Consider the following 25,194-nt stretch of genomic DNA (forward strand, 5'->3'; position numbering starts at 1 on the left):
TACAGAGTCTACACCGGCAGCTGCAGCAGAGCCGCAGAGTGAAAGGAGGTCGCACTGAGCTGACACACAAAGCCCTTTGTGGGATACTGTAGTGGTAGTGTTGGCAATCAACAGATTTAGGCACTCTAGTTTAAGGCAGCATTTGAATGGAAGCAGCTGACTTTTGACAACAGTCCTTTGTCTTGAGGTGGTGAGTATCTTCTGTGTTTATGATGCCAGGATTTCAGTGCTGACTATAGATTCTTTCCAGACTGAGGTGCTGAAGATGTGTCACGTTTCAGAGTTCTTTCAATTGGGCTGTAGGCTAGAGCAGAGATGTTTTCTTTTTCTTATCATAAATACTTCAGGTTCACAGACTACTTCTTCATAATGCCAAAACTGGAATGTTTGTAGTGGGGAAGTTATAGCAGCAAACATGAATACTAGGATGGAAACATTAGTGCTGAAGATGTCTGACAAAGTGGTTTATACTACAAATGTAAAACAAAACAAAGGTTGACAAGAACAAGGGATTATAAAGACATGCCTGAAAAATCTAGACTGATCACTCTAGACATGCAACAGGATGTTAAGCAAGCTCGGAGGTGGCGCAGGCAGACACTAGCAAATGGCAGGGATTCTAACAGACGGTGGGTCTGAAGGCCAATTAAAACAGAGCTGGGATGGAAACAGTCCTGTTGGGACAGCTGATGTTAAGACACATTTTAAGACAGCTCTGCATTCATTCTCATTGGGGCAACAGTAAAATAAATGCGAAAAAGGTCAGCCATTGTTGGCTTTCTTATTTTGTGTGAATAACTGAACTAGAAATTTAAAGATTGGTAATACAGTGATTTTTAAAGGACAATGTATGGAAATGCTAATGAAGTTAGTAAAAAAAAAAAAATCTGCATGCACTCATGCAACTAGCTTCTCTCACTCTCTCTTTGAGCCTGCCAACTCTAATACCCTCCCCCCAAAAGCAGCTGCATGTAACCTCCTTCAACATCTTGCCCATTTCCTCAGAAACCCTCTTCAGGAACCTGCAGTCCAGGAGGAAAAAGAAAAGAACAATTACTGAAGACCTTTGGTAAGACCAAAAGGTGTGTTCAGTTTATAGTCTCTGTCCCAAATGTCTCTAAAATCATTTTATAGTCAGCTACAGAAAACATTAGAAAAAACTGAAACATAAGCAAAATCAAGACCCAGTCTCACTGCTTCCTCACGTTACCTCCCCACACAACTCATTCAGGGTGTGGTCAGTGAACACTGCACAGTCCTGGGCTGCATGGTGCTTCCAACAAAAGCTTGTTGAAATTAACTAAATCTATTCCAGTAACTGATGATTTGGATAAAATGAGGAAATGCCCTTAAGGGACATTAACTTAACCCTGTTAGTCAAAAAAGCTGTTTCTCTTTTAAAAGTTTGCTAGTACTACTTCTTGATTCAACATTCCCTCTATCTTTGTTGATTTAGAATCTATTTTCTTAAGAATAACTGCTAAATACTAAGTAATCGCTAAAGCAGTCTTTTATTTCCTAAAAGACATTTTCAAAATGGAAAAGTATAAGCAAAATATTAATTTGGAAGGAAGGTAACTTGTATATTATTGAAAATCACCAGTAAACCTGAAAATATTTTCAGTTCTCAGGAGAAAGCTGTTTTATTCATTAAGAGGTAGACCGGGTGATTTATTTTGCAGGTCTCCTGATTAATCTACTACTTAAATAGATCACGTACTAGATGCTTATTTTTTCCTTTAGAAAGTCAAAGTTAAAACTGGAAAGGAAAATGGAAATCATAATATTATTACTTTACCTAGTTAGCTAACTACTACTTTTCTCTCTGAAAACTGTAGCTACAGATTCAAATTCCTGGAACAAACTACTCTTTTGGGAATTAGCTTTCAATAGCACTTCGGAGCAGTCCAACTATGTGAATCACTACCGTTACTGTGCATTCTGAAGTAGAGAGGATGGGGGATCATTCTCTATATAGATTCCTGCCCAATGAATCAAATTCTGCTTTTTATAAGGCAGAAAAAACACAAATCCTTCACACAGACTTAAGCAGGACATAAAGCAAAAGGCATCAATTAAGCTTCACACCAACATTACTCAAACAGTAAAGCGCCACGTAGCAGTTTCTTATGATAATATTCACATCTCTAAGGTCAGGCCTACACTCAGCTCACACAGTGAACAATAAATCTTGGATGCCTTTTAAGTTTTCTTATTTTTTCCAACCTGTTGAATGTGTCTCATTTCATGTTACCATTCCTATGCCACACATGGCACAAAGCTGCCTAATGCATTTAGATATAAGTTACTGCACCTTTACTGTTTTTCTCTAGAGTTACATCTATGTATGACGTGGGGACGTAGCCTTCTTCACCATTCTGTCTCCGAGCTCTTGTCCATCCGTCACCTTTGTCCTCCTCAATAATGTACAGAACTTCTCCTTCTTTCATTGCCAGAGTACCTTCATTATGTCCTAGATCAGAGTTTTCACAGCACAAGCATAATCTAAGCAGAGTGGTCATTTTTAATAAAAATTACAAATACAACACACAAAATAATATAAAACTTCCCTAGGTTTCAATGGACCTGGAACACCAGGCCCATGGACTCTCATTAGCAATAATACTCCCACGATGCTTTGTAGTTTCTCCAACATCTTCATCCATAATGCCTCATCTGAGTCGTCCAATAATAAAGAGGGTGAGGCTGGATTAATAAAGCCTCCATGTAACAGATGAAGTAACTGAGATATTGTGACATTACATGATTTGACAGAGTATTCTAACTCCTATTTTACTATTCTAACTCTTTTCCCAAATTTGAGTAGTGTTGCTATTTAAAAAATTCATGAGATATGGATCAGGAAAATACTAACAAGGCAGTGAGAGGGTGGGAAGAAAGAAGGAAATAATATAGTTTGAAGAGAGAACAGAGAAAAATATAGTCTCAGGACCAGCAGGTGGCATAATGGTTACGTCACTGGACTCCCACAGAGTTGACCATGGTTTGAGTCCTAGATCTGGCAGCTTGAAACTCATGCCAGGTATGTATGTGTGCATGCCCAAAATCCTGAGGAGAATGGAGGAAAAGGGACTGTGATGTGGCCATCCTCCTGGGGGATGATTTTTCGCTTTCTGTCTGTCTCTCCAGCAAGCATACACACCCTATAGCAAAAATCTCTCAAAAAAGAAAGAGAAAGAAAGAAAGAAAGAAAGAAAGAAAGAAAGAAAGAAAGAAAGAAAGAAAGAAAGAAAGAAAGAAAGAAAGAAAGAAAGAAAGAAAGAAAAGAAAAGAAAAAGAAAAAGAAAGATAGATAGATACAGGGTCAACTCCAGTGATGACAGAAGCAGAATGACCATAAAACACAAACTTCCTTAAAGACTTCATCAGCATGTAGACCCCCTTTCTCCCATCCCCAACCATTCCTGATCTGCTTAGCAGTAACAATTCTCGTAAGTGAATCTTCACTTAACATACGTTATTTCCCTACTCCCTAGATCACATTATAGCAAGATCTTAAATTCAATATATTTTCAAAGGGTGAGGAAAACTAAAGACTTCACTCAATTTTAAAACCAATACAATGGGTGGCTGGAAAAGACCTTAAATCACATACAATTTTACAGTAATTATTACAAAAGTGTTACTCTGCTCTGCCTTTAGTTGAGAAAAATAATGTTTTAGTGTTCAAGAGCAGGAAAAGTAATTAAATATCTGTATGAGAGGGCTAGCAGGCCTTCCTCCCCTCACAGAGCTTGTTCTCCGGCAATCAGAGAGGAAAATCAGAAGTAACATTTGCTCCCATGTCATCCCAGAGTCAGGGCATGGGGATGGCAGCCATGTCCCTGCCTCCCAATGGGAATAAGCAACAAGGAAGAACGTGAAGTAACTCCTCCCAGATATCCACTTCTTGGGTTGGGCTGCATGCTCAACCTGCTTCACCTTGTTGAGTACATGTATCAACCAAATTCAACAATTAGGTCATTTTCTTTCAATTTTATGTGTGGAAGAAAATTCTCTATATCTATAGTATAGTTAAAACAAAAGTATGTGTACTAATTAACTGAGATTTTAATTTTCTGACAATATGCTATTTAGCTAAGGCCACGAAAGTGAGTGACTAAATGTTTTTATACTTTAAAAAAACAATTTTATCAAATACAATATATTATACAAAACATACCATCAAAAGGATAAATAGCTTTGCAGTGTCCAATAGCAGGCAAAGGGTCATCATCCTCAAATTCATCATCAAACTCATTGGAGTGACCATGCTGTTGGGGTGGCCCACGAACTTCTTGATTTGCATCATCAGTGTAACTTCCTTCAGGACTACAAAAGATAAAATAATCTCTGATCGAGTATCACAGATACGGAAACTCTTTATAATATTATCTGTGCGTTGGACTCCACAAGATTAACTCAGAAATTGGATATCCTATGACAGGCTGGCTGGTGGCATGACGTTAAGTTAAGGAGGCTGGATCTCATATGGCACAGTTCCAGTCTTGGACTTAGTGGCTTGAAAAATACACTGGGTGTGTGTAAATGCCCCAAATTGTGAAAGGAGTGAGAAATGAAGAAGGGACTGTGACCATCCCCTCATGGGGGTGCTTTTCACTTTCACTTCCCCCTCCTCCTACCCGCTGCAGTCTTCCTCCAGTCAGTGCATGTACTCTCTTGCAAATTAAAAATAAATAAATAAATACTCTATGACATGGCTTCAAATTAAGTCCTATTTTCTTTTTTTTTTTTTTTTTTTTTTTAAGGTTTTTCTCTAGAGTGGGTGTGTGAACAGCCTTTCCCATTTGATTATGAGTCACTAAGGGCGGAGGTCATGTAATTATCCTGTTTTTGATGCTTGCTTTCCCTCAGCCATACAGTGCCACTGCAAGTCATTGTTTGTACTTAAAGTGGACTCATTTTTATTGACCTGATCATGAAAGCAGAAGATTACTTTATCAGCCGAAGGAATTGTTGAGCGATCATAGCTCTGCAAAACAGGAAACGTAGGTTCTCTGTCCCAAAATTGTGAGTGTCTAGTTTTATGGCATGAATAAATCACCCAACCTCACTGGGGCCAGTTTCTTTGAAAAATAATAAAAGGATAAAATTTTTTCAAGGTTTCTTGCCATCTGCCAAACTTGAACTCCTGTAATTATCCTGTTACCACTATGTAGAAAATACGTACAGGAGGTCACATGTCGTGTAAGAAAATCTAAGTTATAAAGTCTCTACTTCAGGTTTTAAATATACAACCTTCACTGGTTTTCTTTGAATTTTTTTTTCTTTTTTTGGAGAGGTTTTTGCTATAGGGCGCGTGAACTTGCCAGACAGACAGAGACAGACAGAGAGAGAGAAAGCAGGAAATCACCCTCCAGGGGGGGTGGCCATGCCGCAATCCCTTCTCCTCCATTCTCCTCTCGGGATCTTGGGCACGCACGCACACGCGCCTGGTGTGAGTTTAAGCCACCAGGTCCGGGACTTGAACCGTGGTCGACTACATGGGAATCCAGCGACATAGCCATTACGCTAACTGCTGGTCCCAAGTCCTATTTTCTTAAACAATGACTCTTCTAATATAAAATGCTTCATTTCCTAAAATAAAAAAATTAAAAGATCATAATTTTCTAGGCATTGAGTATTCAGTAAGTATATACCTCTTACAAGACCTAGAGGTATAATGGAAAAATGTAGCAGATATTTGTCTTTAATCATCCCAGACTTGTCATTCCCTCTTTTGACAAAAGAACTCTAAGATTCCTTGGGGGATCCATTCAACTCAGGTTCTGTTCGCAAGCTTCAGGTAGAGTTGCTTCTATTCTGGACCCTGAGCGACCATCAACCAAGCACTTGTAGGAACAAAGTGAACAGTTCATGAGTGTCCTATAACCCAGTCAGACACAAGAGTTGCACAGAGACTTCTTCTCGGGTCTGCTGGAAAAGAAGCTCACTTCTTAGCACTGGATGTGAACCTGGAGGACTACTGGCCTTGCACTTTGGAAGATCACTGCATGGAGCCTTAAAATGAAGCCAACACTATAGAAGGAAAAATTATGAAGTGGAGAGAAACTGTTTCTGAGGATTTCACCTAACATCTTAGACAAAGCTCTCCAAAAAATGAGCTAATATGAACCCATTTTAGTTTACACCAGTATAGGTAAAATATTCACCTTGTCACTAAGAACCAAAAAACTCCTAACTAAAATAGTAAGTAAAATTAGCTTCCTATTAAACATGTTAATAAGTTAGCAACAGAAAATCTGAAAGGGCAGGTAATACAAAGGCATTTTATTTTTCTTAAAAGTTCTAAAAATAAAAAAAAAGTTAGTTTTGCTAAAGAATCAAATGACTGGGGGACCAGCAGTTAGTGTAATGGCTATGGAGCTGGACTCCCATGTAGTCGACCGCAGTTCAAATCCTGGACCCGGTGGCTTAAACTCACACCAGGCACGTGTGCATGCGTGCCCAAGATCCTGAGAGGAGAATGGAGGAGAAGGGATTTCTCGCTTTCTGTCTGTCTCTGTCTGTCTGGCAAGCGCACGCGCCCTATAGCAAAAACCTCTCCAAAAAAAAAAAGAAAAAAAAGAATCAAATGACTAAGGTTTTAATCATGGAAATATTTTCAGTATTATATTTAGCAGCAATTTCAATAAGCCTAGAAGTCACTAACACACACACGAAAGTTTTTATCCTTTTCATTTGGCTTTTATAATAACAAAAAACAGTTATTTGTGGCTATTGCTTGATATATTAAACATAAATTTTAGGGGCTGACAAGTGGCATGGTAGTTGAGGAGCTGAACTCCCACACGGTCAACCATTACTTGAGTTCCAGACCCAGTGCCTTATTTTCTCACTTTCCTTCTCTCTGTCAAATTAAAATATAATTTAGTCAAATTAAAAAATAATAATAAAATAAAATAAATATTAAAGAAGTGGTTGGGAGGGTGGCAGACAGTGTGGTGGTTAAGGGTGCTGGACTCCTACCTGGCTGGCCATGGTTTGAGTCCCAGACCTGGAAGCTTGCTTTCTCATTTTCCCTCTCTGCCTGTCTCTCACTCTGTCCCTTTCTGGTCAAATTAAAAATAAATAAAGTTAAATAAAATAATTCTTGGGGACTAGGAGGTAGCATGGTAGTTATAGTTCTGGACACTCCCACATGGCCAACTGCAGTTCAAGTCCTAGACCTGGTGGATTGCTTTCTCATTTTCTCTCTCCCTCTCTCTCTCTGTCTCGGGTGAAATTAAAAAATGAATAAATAAAATTTTTAAAAATTCTTTAAAAAAAAGTGGTTAGGGGGACAAAAAGAAAGGAAGAAACTAGCATTGTTAAGTACCTAGTATTAATAAGCTATTTTACTACCAGGTGTTTTATAGACATTATTTCCTTTATTATTAACAACAATGTATGATAAGTATTTTAACCTTCATTTTATATTTTAAGAAACTGAGACTCGGAGAATATTAAAAGTGAATTTGCTCAAATTACACTGTATCTAAGTTTAGTAAACCAAGACTTGATATTAGATAGCTCAAATTCTGTAAAAGTGAATCCTAATTTGTCAACTTATTATGGAGAGAAAAAAGATCAATTATACCACGAGGAAAATGTCATAAGAGACACGTGGAAACTGCAAAATGCCTTTAGGAAGTTCTAGTCCAAACTAACAATATGGATTTTTATTTTCCTTCACAAAATTTTGACCAACTTGACAGTAAAATTTGTGTTCAGCATGATCAATCCAACTCTACCTAAACATGAAGGGAATCTTCCCATGCCTGAGTAGCCTATGGCCCTGGAGTGTAGATCCAATTTTTTTTCTATATCCCTAGTTCTGTTTTCTTATGTACGACAAACAAACCAAATAGCAAGATAAAACCTCATTCTTCACCTGGAACTGTTGTTAAACATCAAATTACTTGAGTTCAAAAGACAGAAGTTGTTAAAAACCAAGCTTGTTATATCGGGGGAGGGGGGGATAGAAATGTGTAAAATTTAAGGCAAAAGAGCAAGAAAAGTTTAGGGAAAAGAAATAAAATGTAAAAACTGACCTTTCTCGTCCCTGTGTTACAAGATGATTTATGTCACTGCTATGCCTTCTGTCTCCTCTCCCACCTGTTTTGCCTTCAACTTCAGAGAGCCAAGCCTTAGGAAAAGTAAATAAATAAGAACTGAGCTCAATAAACATGGGTAAAAATTTGTAAGATATCTGCATTTAAAATATGCTTTGAGTTTTTACAATTATATAACCTTTATTCAAATTGGTCAATGACCAACTTTACAACTAAGTTAAAAAATAATATGGACTGGCACCATAGTGTAGTGGATAAGCACTATGTACTGGGAGCTGGATCTCACATGGCTCACCACAGTTCAAATCCTAACATTGGTAGCTTGAAAACCACATAGGGCATGCCCAAGATTCCAGTAGGCTGGAGAAATAAAGGAGAAGGAAGTGTGGTGTGATCATGCCCCATCAGAGTGTGTACTTTCCCTGGTGAGCACATGTGCCCCATGGCAATAAAATAATATAAAATACTGGGACTGACAGGTGGCATGGTGGTTAAGGGTGCTGGACTCCACATGGCCAACTGCAGTTCGAGTCCTGGACCTCGTGGCTTGCTTTCTCACTTTCCCTCTCTCACTCTGTCCCTCTCTGGTTAAATAAATAAATAAATACATAAAATTAAATCAAATAATTCTTTTTTAAAAAAAACTAAAATATAAATATATATATTCTTATATAAAAATTTAGGTTAAAAATGTCAATAGAAGATTAACGATAGATACCATAATGATAATTACTTTTAGATCACAAACCCTAAAATTAAATATAATTATTTTAATATAATTCTAGGGAAAACAATCTATCATAATGAAGTTTATGCCCATATTACTAAAAATAATTCATCTTAGGCAAGCCTGTGATGTGGTGGTTAAAGCAGCTGGATCCCACATGGTCAACTGTGCAGTTCAAGTCCCAGACCCTGAGACTTGAAACATACAAGGTGCATGTGTGCTCAGAATCCCAAAAGGAGGGACAAATAGAGAAGTGATTTTGGCATGACCATCCCCCGTGGGGACAGCGCAGAGTACTTTCTCACTTTCTCTCTCTCCTGCAAGCACACGTGCCCTCTGGCAAAATTTTATAAAATAATAATAATAATAATAAATCTTAAGATTACAGCTGAATAACAAACGTACCTCATTTTTGTGGATTTCCATTCGTAGGCGGTCAATGTTATTCATGGTTTCTGCTAATTTAGGCTGCAAACTTCCCGGATCCCCCATTTGTGGATTTTTCTCATATACATCTTTCATTTTGTTCAGTGCATCTCTGGAAAAGAGAAGAAAAGCACAGAATTAAATACTTCATATGCTTCCAGGTAAGAATCTGATTTGACTTTGGGGACTTGTGAGCAACTAAATCTTAATTAGCATCATATCTCTTTAAGTTTAGTCAAACATCATCTGATTAAAGATAGTAAACTCCATATAAACTCTATATACTTTACCAGCTTTATAGAGCTAAAAATGTATAGACGACATTTTAAAACATTTGGAATACCTAAAAAGAATAATTTCATTTCTTTCTTGCTTTCTACACAAGGAGATTATGTACATATCTATATTGCCCCCCTACATTTATAGTTTTAATCAAAAGTGCGAAAAATATGCCTTATTATTCTTAAACTCATCATGTCCCAAGTCAAACATATTATATTCCCACCCAGCCACAGTATTCTACCAATGTTTCTTATCTCAGTTCACAGAGCGTCCTCCTCCTCCTCCCTCACCTATTCTAGAAATAGGCATGCTATCTTTAACCTGCCCACTCCAAATTCAGTCATTTGCCAATTCCTCTTAACTTATTTCTTCTCTAACCACATTACAATAGGTTATGCTTCAATCAGCTGTCCTTGACTCCCTCTAATATCTGACACTGTTGACTAACATGTCTTAATACTATTCCTTATTGACCTCTTAGAGGTTCAAGTTTCTTCCTCCTCCTCACCTCCTCTTTCACTGGTTCCTTCCCCTCCTCTGTTCAACCTTTAAATGTGTGTTACATAAGTGAAAGATTTCTTCTCATCTCATCCTACACTCCACTTTAAGGATAATCTCTTATTGTTTTAATACCACCTATCTTCAGATGCCTCTCAAATGTGTCATCTCCAATTCCCTTTCTTTCCTAAGTTCTAGATTTGCATTTCCAAACCCAATTAGATACTTGCAATATAGATTTTCCAAATATATTTCAAAAATCAGTGTATGCTATTATCTTTACCCTAAATTTGTTTTTCTCATTTTAGTTAATTTTATAGCTATTCTCTTGAGCTACAAATTTTTTTTTGTTTTTGATTTTTGTTTTTGACCATCCCCAAGGGGGGTGGTCATACCACAATCCCTTTTGACCATCCCCAAGGGGGGATGGTCATACCACAATCCCTTCTCCATTCTCCCCTTGGGATTTTGGACATTCATGCACATGGACCCAGCGTGAGTTTAAGCCTGAGTTTAAGCCACCGGGTTTGGAACTCGAACCACGGTCAGCTACATAGGAGTCCAGTGACATAGCCATTACGCCAAGTGCTGGTCCTGCCTGGTGTGAGTTTTAAGCTGACAGGTACAGGACTCAAACCACAGTCAGCCATGGGGGAGTCCAGCAATGTAACCATTATGCCATCTGCTGGTCCCCAAGTTTTTGTTTTTGTTTTTCTTAACCTCTTCTATTTTACTCTTCTCAAACATCAACTCAGATGAAAAGTGTATCCTACTTTGGCTTTGAAATGAATCTTGTATCTATTCTTCCTCTCTATACCCATGGCCATGCCTGAATTTAGATCTTCAGTACCTTTCACCCAGATTATTATAAAGTTCCCTAAGGAATCTTCCTGCCTCCAATTCTCTTTTCTATACTATCTACTCTTCATATACTTTTCAATTATCTTTCTTTAGAACAGAACTGAGGGCTAGCAGGTGGTGCAGTTTATGGCGGCTAGATCCCACATGGCCTTGAAAAATAAACCACCAGGTGAGGTACGTGTGCATGCCTGTCCCAAACCCCAAGAGAAAGGAGAAAGGATTGTGGTGTGACCAGGTGGAGAACTGAGAAAAAGGGACTACAGTGTGGCCCTCCCCTAGGTGATTTCTCACTTTCCCTCTCACCGTTTCTCAGTCTCCCTCTGGCGAGCGCACACGCCCTATGGCAAAAACCTTAAAAACAAGCAACAACCAAAAAAGTGGTTAATGTTGGTAAAACTACTCTTAATATGAGTCATTAAGTAATTTGGCAAATGTGTAAATATTAGTATCCAATAAAAAAAATCTGTAACCAAAATAATTCTTTAATATTTCATTTAATATTTCATTAAATATTTCATTCTTTAATATTTTTATCTGTGACACGGCAACCATAAAATTTTCCAGTTTAGGAGTAAATTTTTCTCCCAAAAGATATTTCAATTAGGATGTATGATTTTTAAATCTTCTATATATCACATTTAAGCACATCATTCAAAGTGGACCTTAAAAGAAGTAATTATGATAGAGAGGACTTAAAAGAACAATACTTTTGGTCTGATTCTTTCTGTAGTTCTCTGTTAAGTTCATCAATGCGCTGCTGTAGTTTTTTACGTCTCTGTTCTGGTGGCAGATGACTGAAATCCTCTAGAGCTGGGCCCTGAAAGGAGAATCTAAATCATCATAAAACATATTTTCAGGAAATTTTATTTTCCAAATATACCTGATAAAATAAGAATATATGTCAACTTTAATTTCAAATTTGCCTCAAACAACCCCTTATTAAAAGAGGAAGCATATGTAGGTATGTGTGTATATATGTGTAGTATGCTAACTGTGTTGAAGAGCCCACATTTCATTCACTTTATAAAAACCAAGGAAACAAACAGGTAAAAATATTACCAGATACAGATAATTGATAATGATTAATAATCACACTATTTTCAAGTCTTGGCAGAATTAAAACAAATACATATGAACCTTCTTACAGCAACAACAACAAAATGGAAACACATAACATTTCTCATCTATACGAGTCATTGTTTTAAACACAACATATCACCATATTCCCAAATCAAACCCATTGCCATAATATTCAGAATGTTTTAAATATTCAAACTAAAAATAGTAAGTTTTTATGAGTTAAGTAAGCTACTTACCTCATAGAGACAATGTAATTAATAAAATATACTCTAATACTATAGCCTTTGAATGACTGTTTATTAAGTCACTCTTGAGAATCAAAACATATCTGATTATTAAAAAAACAAAAGGTAGATCTATCCACTAAATAGAAATTAAATTCCAACAAAGAGTATATTTTCAATTATCCTTTTGTAAAACCAAGTAACATACTTCAGTTGTTCCTGAAAGAAAAATATAATCCAAAGAAAGATACAATCCTTCTTTAGAAAGAATACTTGATATCTGAAAATTTTTCAGTGCTTTGACATTCAGGAAACAATGTAATTTTTTTTTAAAATACTACCAATCAGATGTTTATTTCTGGCTCGAATTTTAATTATTGTTACTTTAGCTAAATTATTAAAAATTGCAACAGAACCACTATCAGCAATTACAAGGTTCATTTAAAATAAATTAGTATTTACTTATATAGCTCAAAAATTAATGATACCTATCATTCTTTGTTTTTTCTTTTCAAAAGAGTTATTTTTAGGAATATGAAGATGGTTCAATTTTTTTAAAGTGTTATAATATGAGCTCTCAGAGCAGATGCATTCTGGCTCTTCGGACCGTTTGTGACTAAATCATTTGTTAAATAGCTTTATTTTATCATCTATAAGAATGCTTCACTTACTTTCATGATAGAAAGAAAACCTGGGACCAGCAGATGGCGTAATGGTTACATCGCTGGACTCCCACGTAGCTGACCACGGTTTGAGTCCCACACCCAGTGACTTAAATAAAATTCATGCCGGGTGCGTGTGCATGTATGCATGCCCAAGATCCCAAGAGGAACTTGTGGTGTAGCCATCCCTCTGGGGGTGATTCTCACTTTCTGTCTCTCTCTCTCCAGAGAGCACACGTGCCCTACAGCAAAAATCTTTCTTGAAAAAAAAAAAAGAAAACTTATTTTTACCACAAGCTATGATCAAATGTACCATTTAATTAATGACAGAATCTCTAGAATCTTTCCTGAGCAGCCTGTACATTATGAACATTCAACAAGCTTGCCTAAAATAAATAAGGCACCCTGTCTAAGTGGCTTTTGTTTTGTCATCTACCAGTCACCAGAAATAAGAATGTCGGGAACCAGCAGTTAGCGTAATGGCTATGTCACTGGACTCCCACATAGTCGACCGCGATTCGCATCCCGGACCCGGTGGCTTAAAACTCATGCCGGGCGCGTGTGCGTGCGTGCCCAAGATCACCAGAGGAGAATGGAGGAGAAGGGATTGTGGCGTGACCATCCCTCATGGGGGGTGATTTCTTGCTTTCTGCCTCTCTGTCTTTGTCTGGCGAGCGCACGCGCCCTACAGGGAAAAACCTCTCCAAAAAAAAAAAGAAATAAGAATGTCAATCAACCAAGTCTGACCTAAATAAATGAATGGTAAAATTTCTATATGATGTTCCTTTAAACTGAGTAGTTAATTCTTAAGGTAAATTAACAGGTTAGGTGTACCAAAGGTAAATATTTCTAATTAATTTTTTTTTTAATTTCTAAAATTTACTTAATGAATTTAAAAAATGCATTTCAATATAGTGCAGGCTTTTGGGTAATATTCTAAAAACTACTTAATGAAATAAAGAAAAGCATTTCAATACAGTGGGTTTTGGGGTAAAAAAGTCATGATATATGTTTCTGTTTTTCTATGCAAAAATGCATCATGACTTTTCCTACAACCCAATATTATAATAAACTCACAATTACCTACAAGTAAATATGCCAGATTTCCACTTATCCTAATCCAACTCTGTTTTCAAATTTATTAGTAGTAGATACCTAGGCACTTTCATTTCTAATATGCCTTTTGACATTATAGTCTATTCTTATATAATATACAAAGATTAAACTCACTCTGTTTCCTAAGGATGTAAAGAAGCCCTCTGAAACATTTAACTTCTTTTACTAAAAGGGAATTTATAAACAAGAGTGGTCTGGTCTACTTTCCAAAAGCTATTTTATTTAACTTCCTGTTCAAGCACTCAGTAATTTGGGGGTCAGTTCTTCATAATGTGGCTACATTAATGTGTATGAAATAAACGTACACAAGAATATCCCAAACATGCACGCGCACACACACATACACACAATATTTACATTATTTGTGCTGCTCTGCCCCTCGAATAATACAGAAGAACAGAACACTAATTCCATAATAAAATCAGATTTTTTAAAAAAGTCTTTTTCTTTCTGGAAAAAAAAAATCGAATAATGCTTGTAAAACAATGAAATTTATATGATCTTTTTAAAGGGAGTTAGGAAAAATAATTTTCACTAAATTTTTCATTTGCATAAAACATGAACTTTTGCTTTTAAAATAATATTTAACCACAATTTTGTTCTCCTCTATAACATGACAAAGACTCTCCCCAGTAACATTTAAGAACTTAATGGGCTGATGACAGTTAACCACATTATTTTCTAATCCTATGACATTAAGAGGGACTGGTATTATGTTGGACTATGGATCAAATTATAAAAAGAAAAAACAAACAAGGTGAAAATGTGGGATGTACTTTACCACTTGTTTTGAATTAAACAAAACAATGTTTTGAGATTACTTAATGTTGGCACAGTATATAGATCAGCACACAAGGCTTACCATCTTCACCGACCACTGAATAGTTCAATGGAAAACAAAAGAAATGGTAAATTATTCACATGAAGCTATAATACAAAAGATGCAATAACCTATACTTTTTTTTACAATATTAAAATAAATCATGTACATTCCACAGTTCAAACAAATTATGCCAGAAAAACAACTTTAAGCATATTTTGGGAAAATAAATTACTTGCAAAAAAAAAAAAAAAAGCATACACTGATGATAATGGGCAGATATTTTCTAAGTTTAACTAAAACCCAAAAACATATTAATTATTATATCAGTAATCATACATTTTATTTTAAAGAGTTTTTACCTAAGTAGATTTTACTTATATAGCTGTTCATTCTCAAAAAACTAATACTTGAAATTTGCAATATAAAGACACCTAATATCCATTTTAAATAAATCTTACATAAAACATTAATAACTGAATGTTCTTCCCTATACACTGTAAGAAAATACAATAACCTGAACTATTACAGTTCAAAATACTGTTTTGAGTAAAATATATCATGGTTATTACATGGGGGTAACATTTTTACTCTAACTTTAAGGTACTTTCAAAAAATATACAGACACATTAAAAACTCCTCATTACCAAAATAATGTGTTGCTCAGATCTGAGTTTCCCACACACATCTCCTAATAGACACAAATATATAGACTGAATTTTGCTTTGAAAATGTTTCTATTTTTAGTTCTAAATCTGAAATCCATATGCTTAAACAATACTAAAAGCATAACTTAAGATTTTAGAAAATCAGTTAAAATCTATTCTTTCTGAAAATATGAACTAACACAGATTCTAAAGAGACCAACCAAAGTGCTCTTATACAGTGTAATTATCATGTATGTACATTTATGGATACATAGACAAACACGCACACCTCACAACGTGGGCTGATAGGATTCTACAACTGGCATGGCATCTATCTAGCATCCCAACTACACACACACACACACACACGCACATGCACACACACACACACACAATGACCTAGAATATGCATCTGAATTTTAAAAATTAAATTTTCACATTCATTACATTTTATTTTTCCTTGTTTTCTAAATCATGATGTTTTTAGAGAAGGTGGTAGGGAGAGTCCAGGTAAAATTTCACGTTAAAAAGTATGAATTTTAATATCTGACAAAAATATCTACCCCTTATCTGATGAGTTGGCCAAATATATTAATGGTTATGATGATAAGAAAAGATGACAATTGCTGTGGATTATCTTTCCAAATTAAGCTTAACATTCTTTAGACTGTCAGTAGTTTCATGAAACAGAAAAGCCACAATTTGTTTTGCTATCATAAAATTCCTGATGAGGAAATATAAAGAATTAAAAATTAAAGATATTTGTTATCTTCTTTAAATGCTATTAAACAAAATGATATGCAGGACAAGAAATACAATATCTTAAGCATTTCAATTTGACTCATTTTTAATGGTAATTTTCACCAGCTAAATTTGTAATATAATATAATTTGATATAAATTATTTATCCAACTTCTATATTACTATATTTCAGAGAAAACATTAAGATAATTAGGGTTGAAATATCAAATGTTTCCATTTTTAGCTAATACTATCTTATTTATCAGTTGGGAAAAAATTATAGCTCATTATAGATTTAGAGGTCTAAAAAGCTCAAGTTCTTTATACAAATATTAGAAATATATTCTGTGTTTTAAAAAGTAATTCATGTCGGGACCAGCAGATGGCATAGCGGTTACATCACTGGACTCCCACATGGCCTACTGCAGTTCAAGTCCCAGACCTGGTGGCTTGATATTAACATTGGGTGCTTGTGCATGCATACCCAAGATCCCAGGAGGAGAATGGAGAAGGGATTGTGGTGTGGCCATTGCCCCTGAGGATTTCTCACTTTGCCTCTCTCACTGTCTCTGACTCTCTCTTACTCTCTGGTAACCACACGTACCCTAAGGGCAAAAACCTTTTTTTAAAAAATTTCATGTTAAATACAAAAATGCCTTACTGCCATATATAATGATCATATATCTAGAAACTAGAAATTATCACATACCTAACTATACCTTAATAAACACAAAAGAGAGCTATAAAATAAATCACTTAGGCAATTAAAATTATTAGGTATATTTGATTTTAAATTATGCCACAGTATGAGAACTATACTCTGGATAGATAAAAGCCTAGAAAAATAACTCTAAACATCTATAGGTCATGAATAAGTTAGACTAAAAGCATAGGCTTGTTAGATAAATTTCTAGATAACTCTATTACTTTAAAAAAAAAAAAAAAAGGAGCTATTCCATAGAGCTCAAATCAAGTAGTTTAGAGGGTAAATTAGTTTGTGGGTTAGCCAGTGGCATGGTGTTAACGCAGCTGGAAACCACATAGCTGGCTGACTGGCTTTAGTCATAGACCTGGAAGTTTGAAAAACATGTCAGGTAAAAGTGCATGCATGCCCAAAATCCCAAAAGGAGGGAGAAATGAAGGAGAAGAGACTGCTGCTTAACTATCCACCACATAGGGTACTTTCTCTTTCTTTTCCCCCACCTCCCAGAAGTAACATGTTCTCTGGCAAATTAATAAAAAGAAAAATTAGTTAATATATTAAGTAGTTAAGTTTGGGTGTATCTTCAAATATCCATTAACAGAATTTGATGTCAGAAGAAGTAATTACAGATTTCAATCACTCAGAAAAACTTTGTGAATATCACTGTGAAACTCAGAAACATTGGTCTAATAAAGTATTTATCACATCCTTACTGACACCAGTTTTTCTTCTTTAAAAAAAAAAAAGATGGGCCAGACACTGAAGTGGTAGTTAAGGAAGCTGGATCAACACAGCCAACTATGTGGTTCAAGTCCCAGACCTGGCAGCTTGAAAAACATGCCGGGGTGCAAAATCTCTAAAGGAGAGGTGGAGGAAAAGGACTGGCCACCCCCCATGGGGATGCTTTCTCACTTTGTCTCTCCTCTCTCTCTCCAGATTTTTTTTAAAAAAAAAGAAGGCTGGCCCCACAGCACAATGGTTAAGCAATGTGCATCGCAAGCTGGATTCTAAAAGGTCAAATCCCAAGCCAGTGAGTTGTTTAACACTGCAGGGCACATGTGCATGTGTGCTCAAAATTCAGAGAAATGAACAAAAAATTATTATGGAGTAATCATACTCCATTGGGGAGGAGATACTTCCTCTCTTTCTCTACCCTCTCCTCTCTAGTAAGTATATGTACTCTTTGGCAATGCATATAAAGAAAAAAAGAAGAATCATAATTGCTTTAGAAAACTTATTTGAGAAAAATAATGTCTAAAAAATATAGCTCAAAACAAGAGTTTTAAAGATGAATGCTACAATTCATCAGCTTTAAAAAACCTCAGAAAGGCTGACCATGGCCTAGTGTCTGAGGGAGCTAGATCCCATATGGTTAACTGTGTGGTTTAAATCCCAGTTCCAGTGGCGTAATAAACATGCTGAGCATGTTTGTCTGCATGCCCACAATCCCAATAGGATGTAGAAATGGAGGAGAAGGGACTGCACTGTAACCACACTCAGTGCTGAGGGTGGCTTTCTCCCTCAGTCTGTCTCTGTCTCCCTTTGATGAGTATATGTGCCCTCTGGCCAACAAAAACAATGAAAAAAGAAACCTCAAGATTATTTTATAAATTTAGGGACCAGCAGTTAGCATAATGGCTCTGTCGCTGGACTTCCATGTAGTCGACCGCGGTTTGCGTCCCGAACCCAGTAGCTTAAACTCACACCGGGCACATGTGCGTGTGTGCCCAAGATCCCGAGAGGAGAATGGAGGAGAAGGGATTGCGGCGTAGCCATCCCCCCGAGGGGTGATTTCTTGCTCTCTATCTCTCTGTCTTTCTGGCGAGCGCACGTGCCCTATAGCAAAAAAAACTCTCAAAAAAAAAAAAAAAAGATTATTTTATAAATTTAATAATCTGAAAAATCCATGTAAGTCTACATTGAGAAAATTCTTAGGTGGATGAAAAAACATCTATATGGGTTAATTTTAAAGTAATGTCTACTAATCTACCAAATACCAATCAAAACAGAAAGAAACACCTCAACTCCAAGCTGTAATACACTTTCCTCCCTCCTCTATCATCTAATTAGTTGGTTTGTCTGTCCTATTTTTCTACCTTACACACTGCTTTCTTTTTTGGCATGTTAACTAACAATAAAATTAATGATAAAATTGGAAGGACATTTCAGGCTTCTGAAACTAGGTCCCCATAAACATAATGTATAAATATTTAAATTAAAGCAATATTAAAAATGATTATCCATATAGTTTTAAGGTCTCTAGTTATAAAATTCTACCTACAAATATATTGAATGAGAATGAAGATGGTATATATATTTAAGTTTCTCTCTTCAGTATCTAGTTCTAACTGCCTAAACATTTTTGGAGAATTATACTTACTTCAAATCTCTGTGATCATACTGTGTAGAGTACTTTAACTGGGCTGGGTAGACTCAATATGTAGGATATATAAGTGATTCCAGAAATATAGCTACTAAAGAGTAATTTCAACATAATACTTAGTGTAGGCTAAATCATTATGGAGAACCATCATGGGAATCAATTCTACCCTTATAACTCAGACCATATAAATCCCAAATATGATTTCTTAACATTTTTCAATCAAGTCTTAAGGACTTTTAAATGTGATTATTATAGGCAGGCCTGTAGGTATACTACAAACTCATCCATAGGGACTTTTCAAAATGCCATTAATTACATCCACATATAGAATTAGGTAAGATATGTATATAGAAATTCATGTCACTGGAAAAAAAAAAAAGGAAGTGCAAAAAAGGATAAAATACACTGGAAAACTTCTGTTATCAGTTAAGCTTATGTCATACTGTTTTAATGGAAATGCAGATAGTAATGTAATCTTGCCCTAAACTAATGTGTCATGTTCTACAGGTGGCCAAAATGGAACATGAAGACAGAAAGGGTTGCAGAAAAGAAGAAAAACAGACAAGGAAGTAAAGAAGAAAAAAAGAAAAGGAAAGAAAAAGGAAAAGAAAGAAGGAAGAAAAAACCCAACTTTGGCATGTCACTATTAATGGTTAGACTTCTCAGGACACTAAAAAACTATGACTTATATGTGTTATCATACCGATCTTTTTCAAATGTCCAAGCAAATCTTATTAAATTATAGGCTGTAAATATTAAAAGCACACCATTAAAATCAAACATAGGAAATTAGCTTCCCTAATGTAATGAAATAACACTAATCAGTAGTGTTTAATAAAATAACACTTATCAGTAGCATAACAATTATTGCTAAGAAACGGTTTAATATTTGCTATTACTATTCTATGTATTTTCATTTGCAGAGTATTCTTAGTACTAAGTAAATGTCAACAGTTGTCCAATTAAACGAAAAAAATAATAATAAAGGAAAAATTCTGGTAAAAAAATTACTTTTTTTTAGTTTCAAAAAACAAATTCTATGTAAATATCACTCAATATACCTAGTATTTTTATAGGTTTTTCAATGTAAAAAAATACTTTCTAAAATATTATCTTAACCTGATCTACAGATAATCTTGATATTTAACATGCTTATCTTTTTTATTTAACTATTGGAAACTGCATTTTATGCCTACTTCTAAAAATAAGTTGGGCAATTAAATTGATTTTGACATTTCATTGTCAACAAAATAATATCTTATAAAATTAGCAGTTAAAGTCAGCATTAGTGACAAATTATTACAAGAGTTAACTCCAGTGACAAATTACTGAAAGTCTTAAAAATGTAAATACATTACAAGACAATGGTGGACATATGATTTCACATAAACAAAAAATAAATAGCTAAAATATGATTGTACCCAGCACCCTCTTTATAATACCATTTTTTTATGGTTAAGCATTTCAAATGTTATAAAGAGGAGTTGTTTTTAACTTGAGGGCAGCTATACTTAATTCTGTGGTGTTTTTAAACTATATATTTATAGGAGAGAGCCTTATAATGAGGGTGGAGAGTATTAAAAGCCACACTACACACACAAGAGGCCATCATGCATTTTAACCCATTATTAAACTTACCCCTCTTTTGAGGCTTCTGAAAGAAGGAATTCTGGGCTTCCCTGTTTTTATTTCATTCATACAATAATGCACGGGCTCAATGGAGAATGTGAGAAACTGGGACCCATTAGGAGTACTGGATGTGAATAAACTAGTAGGGGTTAAGGGTGGGGACTGTGGCTAATATGGAAATAAAGAAAGGAATCAATAAGCCAAATGTGCATTGTTTTTCCTAAATGAAAATTCTATTTTTGGCAACATACTTTTCACAAAATATATCTCAAATAAAGTTTTCTATAAAAATATTATAAGTAAACAGTTTTGCCCAAAAACTATCACTTTAAAAATCAAATCTACCTTTAAAAATGTACCATTTTCACTTGATACTTTTTTTTTTTTACAGACTGACAGATTAAAAATATACCATACACAATTTATAATGTTAGAGCAATATGACCTAGGTTAAAAAAAAAAAATTCTCTCCTCATTTCAAGAGTATTAGTACCACCATGGACACCTGGTTACACATAACCTGTACTTGTCAAGATATAAAGACAGGGACTACAGTGGAAGTAATCTAAACAGGTAATGTAACACATAAAATGTTAAGCTGTAACTAATTATTATCACAAGGAAGCAAAAAAAATTCCATTATATTCAAGGCTTTCCTCTCAGACTGTTCACTTCACCCCTAGTTCATTTCATTTTTTTCCCTTTTATTTCAGTATTCCTTGTATTTTCGAAGCTAAGTACTTCAATAGGACTAAAAAAGGTCTTACCTCTCAACTCTTGACATTATTAAAGGCATGAATAAACCTGAATAAATTTTAATTGTGCTTACGAATGTAACAATTCAAGTTAAATTTTATCTATACTCATCTGCCAACATAAAAAAATTAAAATAATCAAGTATACTTTAATAAATATAGCACATCAGATTAAAGGCATACCTATTCTCCTTAGTAATACGACACTATTAGTATCACTTAATTGATAAGAAAGACAAAGGATTCATCTATTCTTCTTTCTCTCCGGTTGAGTTAGATTTATCTACCTAAAATAAACAGCACATCCAAAGGTTCTAACAAGAAGAATGAGGTTCTCTTAGCAAACTAGAGCTTATTTAAACTCAATCAACCAAGAATACTGAGACCTTCCCATTAAAAACTCATATAGAGAAACATACTTTCATTAATATAATCTGTTAAGACCTAATATGATATTTATTATTCCTATAGTCATTCATTCCGATTGAGAATTGCAACTTTAGTGGTCTATTTTAGCTGGATTGTGTTTCTTTAGAAATGGATAAAACTGTATGAAACTTTAAGAGTATATAATTTAACTAGATATCAACAGTTTAGCTAATATTCTTACTAATTATTAAGTGGTGGTCAAATGTTAAATCTAGAAATTATTTTTATTCTCATGATATGAAACTGTATGTTTCCAAATGATTAAAGTGTTAATTAAATCATTCAAGTTGAAAATACTTATCTTCCATTAATAGTAAAATAATCATCCATTCGATACCTTCATTGATTTAACTGACAAACTAAAAACACGGATTAGCATATAGTAATTTTATGACTTTTACCTTTGGCTTCTTTCCAAAGAGCCACAATTTGCCCTTGGCCTTTCCTACTGTGGTTTTGGCATCCATCTTCCCACTCTCTTGCTTGGATGCGCTGATAGTCCCATCAGAAATGGTTCTATAAATGTGCTGACTGTAGTCTTCAAAGGGAAAGTCTCCTGGAGGTTCAAAACCAGATTTGAAGGAGTCTACCACCATTTGAGAGTCCTAGACATAAGAAACATTAGTTTTTAAAACTATTTCATTTGCTTATAATACATCAATTTTCAAAAATTATCAGTGCAAGAAAATAATAAAAATTAAAGAAATAACTCTACAGCAATTATTAATAGTTTAAAGTGAATAATTTCTTGGGAATTTGTAATAAACTCTAAATATTTTAATGCCAACAGAAAAATATACTAACTTACAAATTACTTAATTAATCTGTAACATTCATAAAAGATTTTTACTCAGTAGCTTCAACCTCTTGAACATTAATCTGAAGACTAATTGGTTGATAAAAAAGAACCAATTGACAACAGTAATGCAGAATGAGGTTACCATCAAGTAGAAATTCTGAGATGTTTTGAAGAAAAAAATCTTTACTGGGCCAGCTTCATGGCACAGTGGTAAGCAAGGGAACCAATATGCCACATGGCAACTGCTGTTCAATCTTGGCCCTAAAGCATGCTGGGCATGTGCATGAGGGCCAAAGATCCAAAGGACTGGAGGACCAGATAAAGGGGATTGCAGTGTGACCAGATTCTGTGGAGGGTGTTCCTCTCTTTCTTTGTCTCTCCTTCTTGTGTATACCTGCTCCATCACGAATAAAGAGAAAAAAAAATTTTTTTAAAAGAAAGTTTGCTTTTAGGGATGTCTACAAGGAGTTGATTATTGGAATGAGGAAAATGTATCAAATTGTAAAAGTAAGAGAAGAGGAGATAGGCTTTCATTCCTCCAACAGGGGAAAAGATAAATAAAATATATTATTAAATATATACTGTGAGATATTATGAGAGTAATAGGCAAAGATCTTGTAAATGGTACTGAGTACAAAAAGTACATTTAAAAAAAAAAGTGCATTTAAAAATATAAAGTTTAGGGACTAGCAGATAGTATTATGGTTATACATCACTGGACTCTCAAGTAGTCAACAATGGTTCAAGTCCTGGACCCAGTAGTTTAAAACTCATGCCAGGTGCATGTGTATGCGTGCCCAAAATCCTAAGAGGAGAATGGAGGAAAAGGGATTATGTTGTGGTCATCCCCTCTAGGGACTGATTGATCACTTTCCATCTCTCTGTCTCTCCAGCAGGCACACATGCCCTATAGAAAAAAATCTCTCTTAGGGACCAGCAGTTGGTGTAATGCTATGTCACTGGACCGTCATGTAGTCAACTGTGGTTCGAGTCCTGGACCCAGTGGCTTAAACTCACGCTGGGTGTGTGTGCATGCATGCCCAAGATCATGAGAGGCGAATGGAGGAGAAGGGATTGCAGCGTGGCTATCCCCCCAGGAGGTAATTTCTTGCTTTCTGTCTCTGTCTTTCTGGCAAGCTCACATGCCCTATAGCAAAAACCTCGCCAAAAAAAAGAAAAAATCTCTCTTAAATAATATAAATGTTTATTTAATATCATTTACCTAAAACTTAATTCACAGAAACATTATATACTGTTTTTAAACATACATAGCTCTACCTAAATGTTTTGACATCTTAAATTCATTCTTTTCCACTAGAATACTTGATCTCCACAAATTCCTTCCTACCCCTAACACCTTTTTCTCTTTTATTCTCTATTTCTACTAACAGTACATTCTATCATTTAGTCGAAAGTGAACTTTACATCATACCTTACTTTCATCACTAGTACTATCCTCAGCAATCATTTGCTAAAAGATAAGAGGAATGAGAAAAGAGGGACCCATCTATATTGTGTAATCTTGGATCAAGCCACACTGAAATATATATGTACTTTGGAACCTCCCAATTAAAAAGGTCAACACTCCTCTTTTCTTTTTAAAATTTAAGTGAGTATTCTATTAGTAGTTATGAGAAGGTTTTTCACTAATGTAATATATACCAGACAGGTTTGCTGTAATGACAATGATAGGTATATTTGACATTTCCCAAACCCTAGTTTTCTTCTCTTACTCTTCCTTCATAGCCTCAGTTTCCATCAACCATGTTTTTTAATCACTCAATCAAAATGTAATCAGAAACGACCAAATACAAGACTCTGCTACACCTTAATCAAGATACTGGGCCATCTCCATAGCCTACTGGTTAAGGGAATCAGATCCCACATTTAGCCATGGTTCAAATCCCATCCTGCAGCAACTTGGAAAATATGCCAGGCACATATGTATGCATGTCTGAAATCTGGATGGGATCAAGAAATGGGGAAAAAGGGGTTGTGGCATGATCACACCCCACCATTAGGTGCTTTCTCCCTCTCTCTCTTTCTCTAGCAAGTGCGAGTACCTCTGGCAATTAAAAAAAAAAAAAGGATACATTGTGATTAGATGTACTTCCTTAAGGGAAAAAAGGCTAAGCTGTTTCCTGGACTCATAATGCCCTCTTTCCACTTTCTCATGAGTCAGTTGCCATTTTACACATTACCTATGTTTCTTGATCTGGTTTAAGTACCAACTCTTATGTTAAAGTCAACTCTGACAATTACAGATTTGTCTGACCATGTCCTTCTCTATACTTTCACTAATCATAGTTTGTATCACACAATTTATACACTTGGATT

The 25,194-nt window shown here is 35.2% G+C and overlaps 1 protein-coding gene across 1 annotated transcript in view; it reads right to left on the reverse strand.

Annotated features, from left to right (window-relative positions):
- Window positions 1-885: 885 nt before the first annotated feature.
- Window positions 886-25,194, reverse strand: part of FNBP1L (formin binding protein 1 like) — a 63,336-nt gene continuing 39,027 nt past the window's right edge. Inside the window, exons 9-14 of the mRNA XM_027770625.1 lie at window positions 22,460-22,663; window positions 11,577-11,686; window positions 9,208-9,340; window positions 8,055-8,149; window positions 4,184-4,332; window positions 886-2,473 (exon numbers count right to left, since the gene is read on the reverse strand). Of these exons, the coding sequence (XP_027626426.1) occupies window positions 2,295-2,473; window positions 4,184-4,332; window positions 8,055-8,149; window positions 9,208-9,340; window positions 11,577-11,686; window positions 22,460-22,663 (870 nt within the window). The 3' untranslated portion in view covers window positions 886-2,294. The remainder of the gene's footprint in view (window positions 2,474-4,183; window positions 4,333-8,054; window positions 8,150-9,207; window positions 9,341-11,576; window positions 11,687-22,459; window positions 22,664-25,194) is intronic.

This window comes from Tupaia chinensis, unplaced genomic scaffold, assembly GCF_000334495.1.
Source record: "Tupaia chinensis unplaced genomic scaffold, TupChi_1.0 Scaffold000023_1, whole genome shotgun sequence".
Lineage (NCBI taxonomy): Eukaryota > Metazoa > Chordata > Mammalia > Scandentia > Tupaiidae > Tupaia > Tupaia belangeri.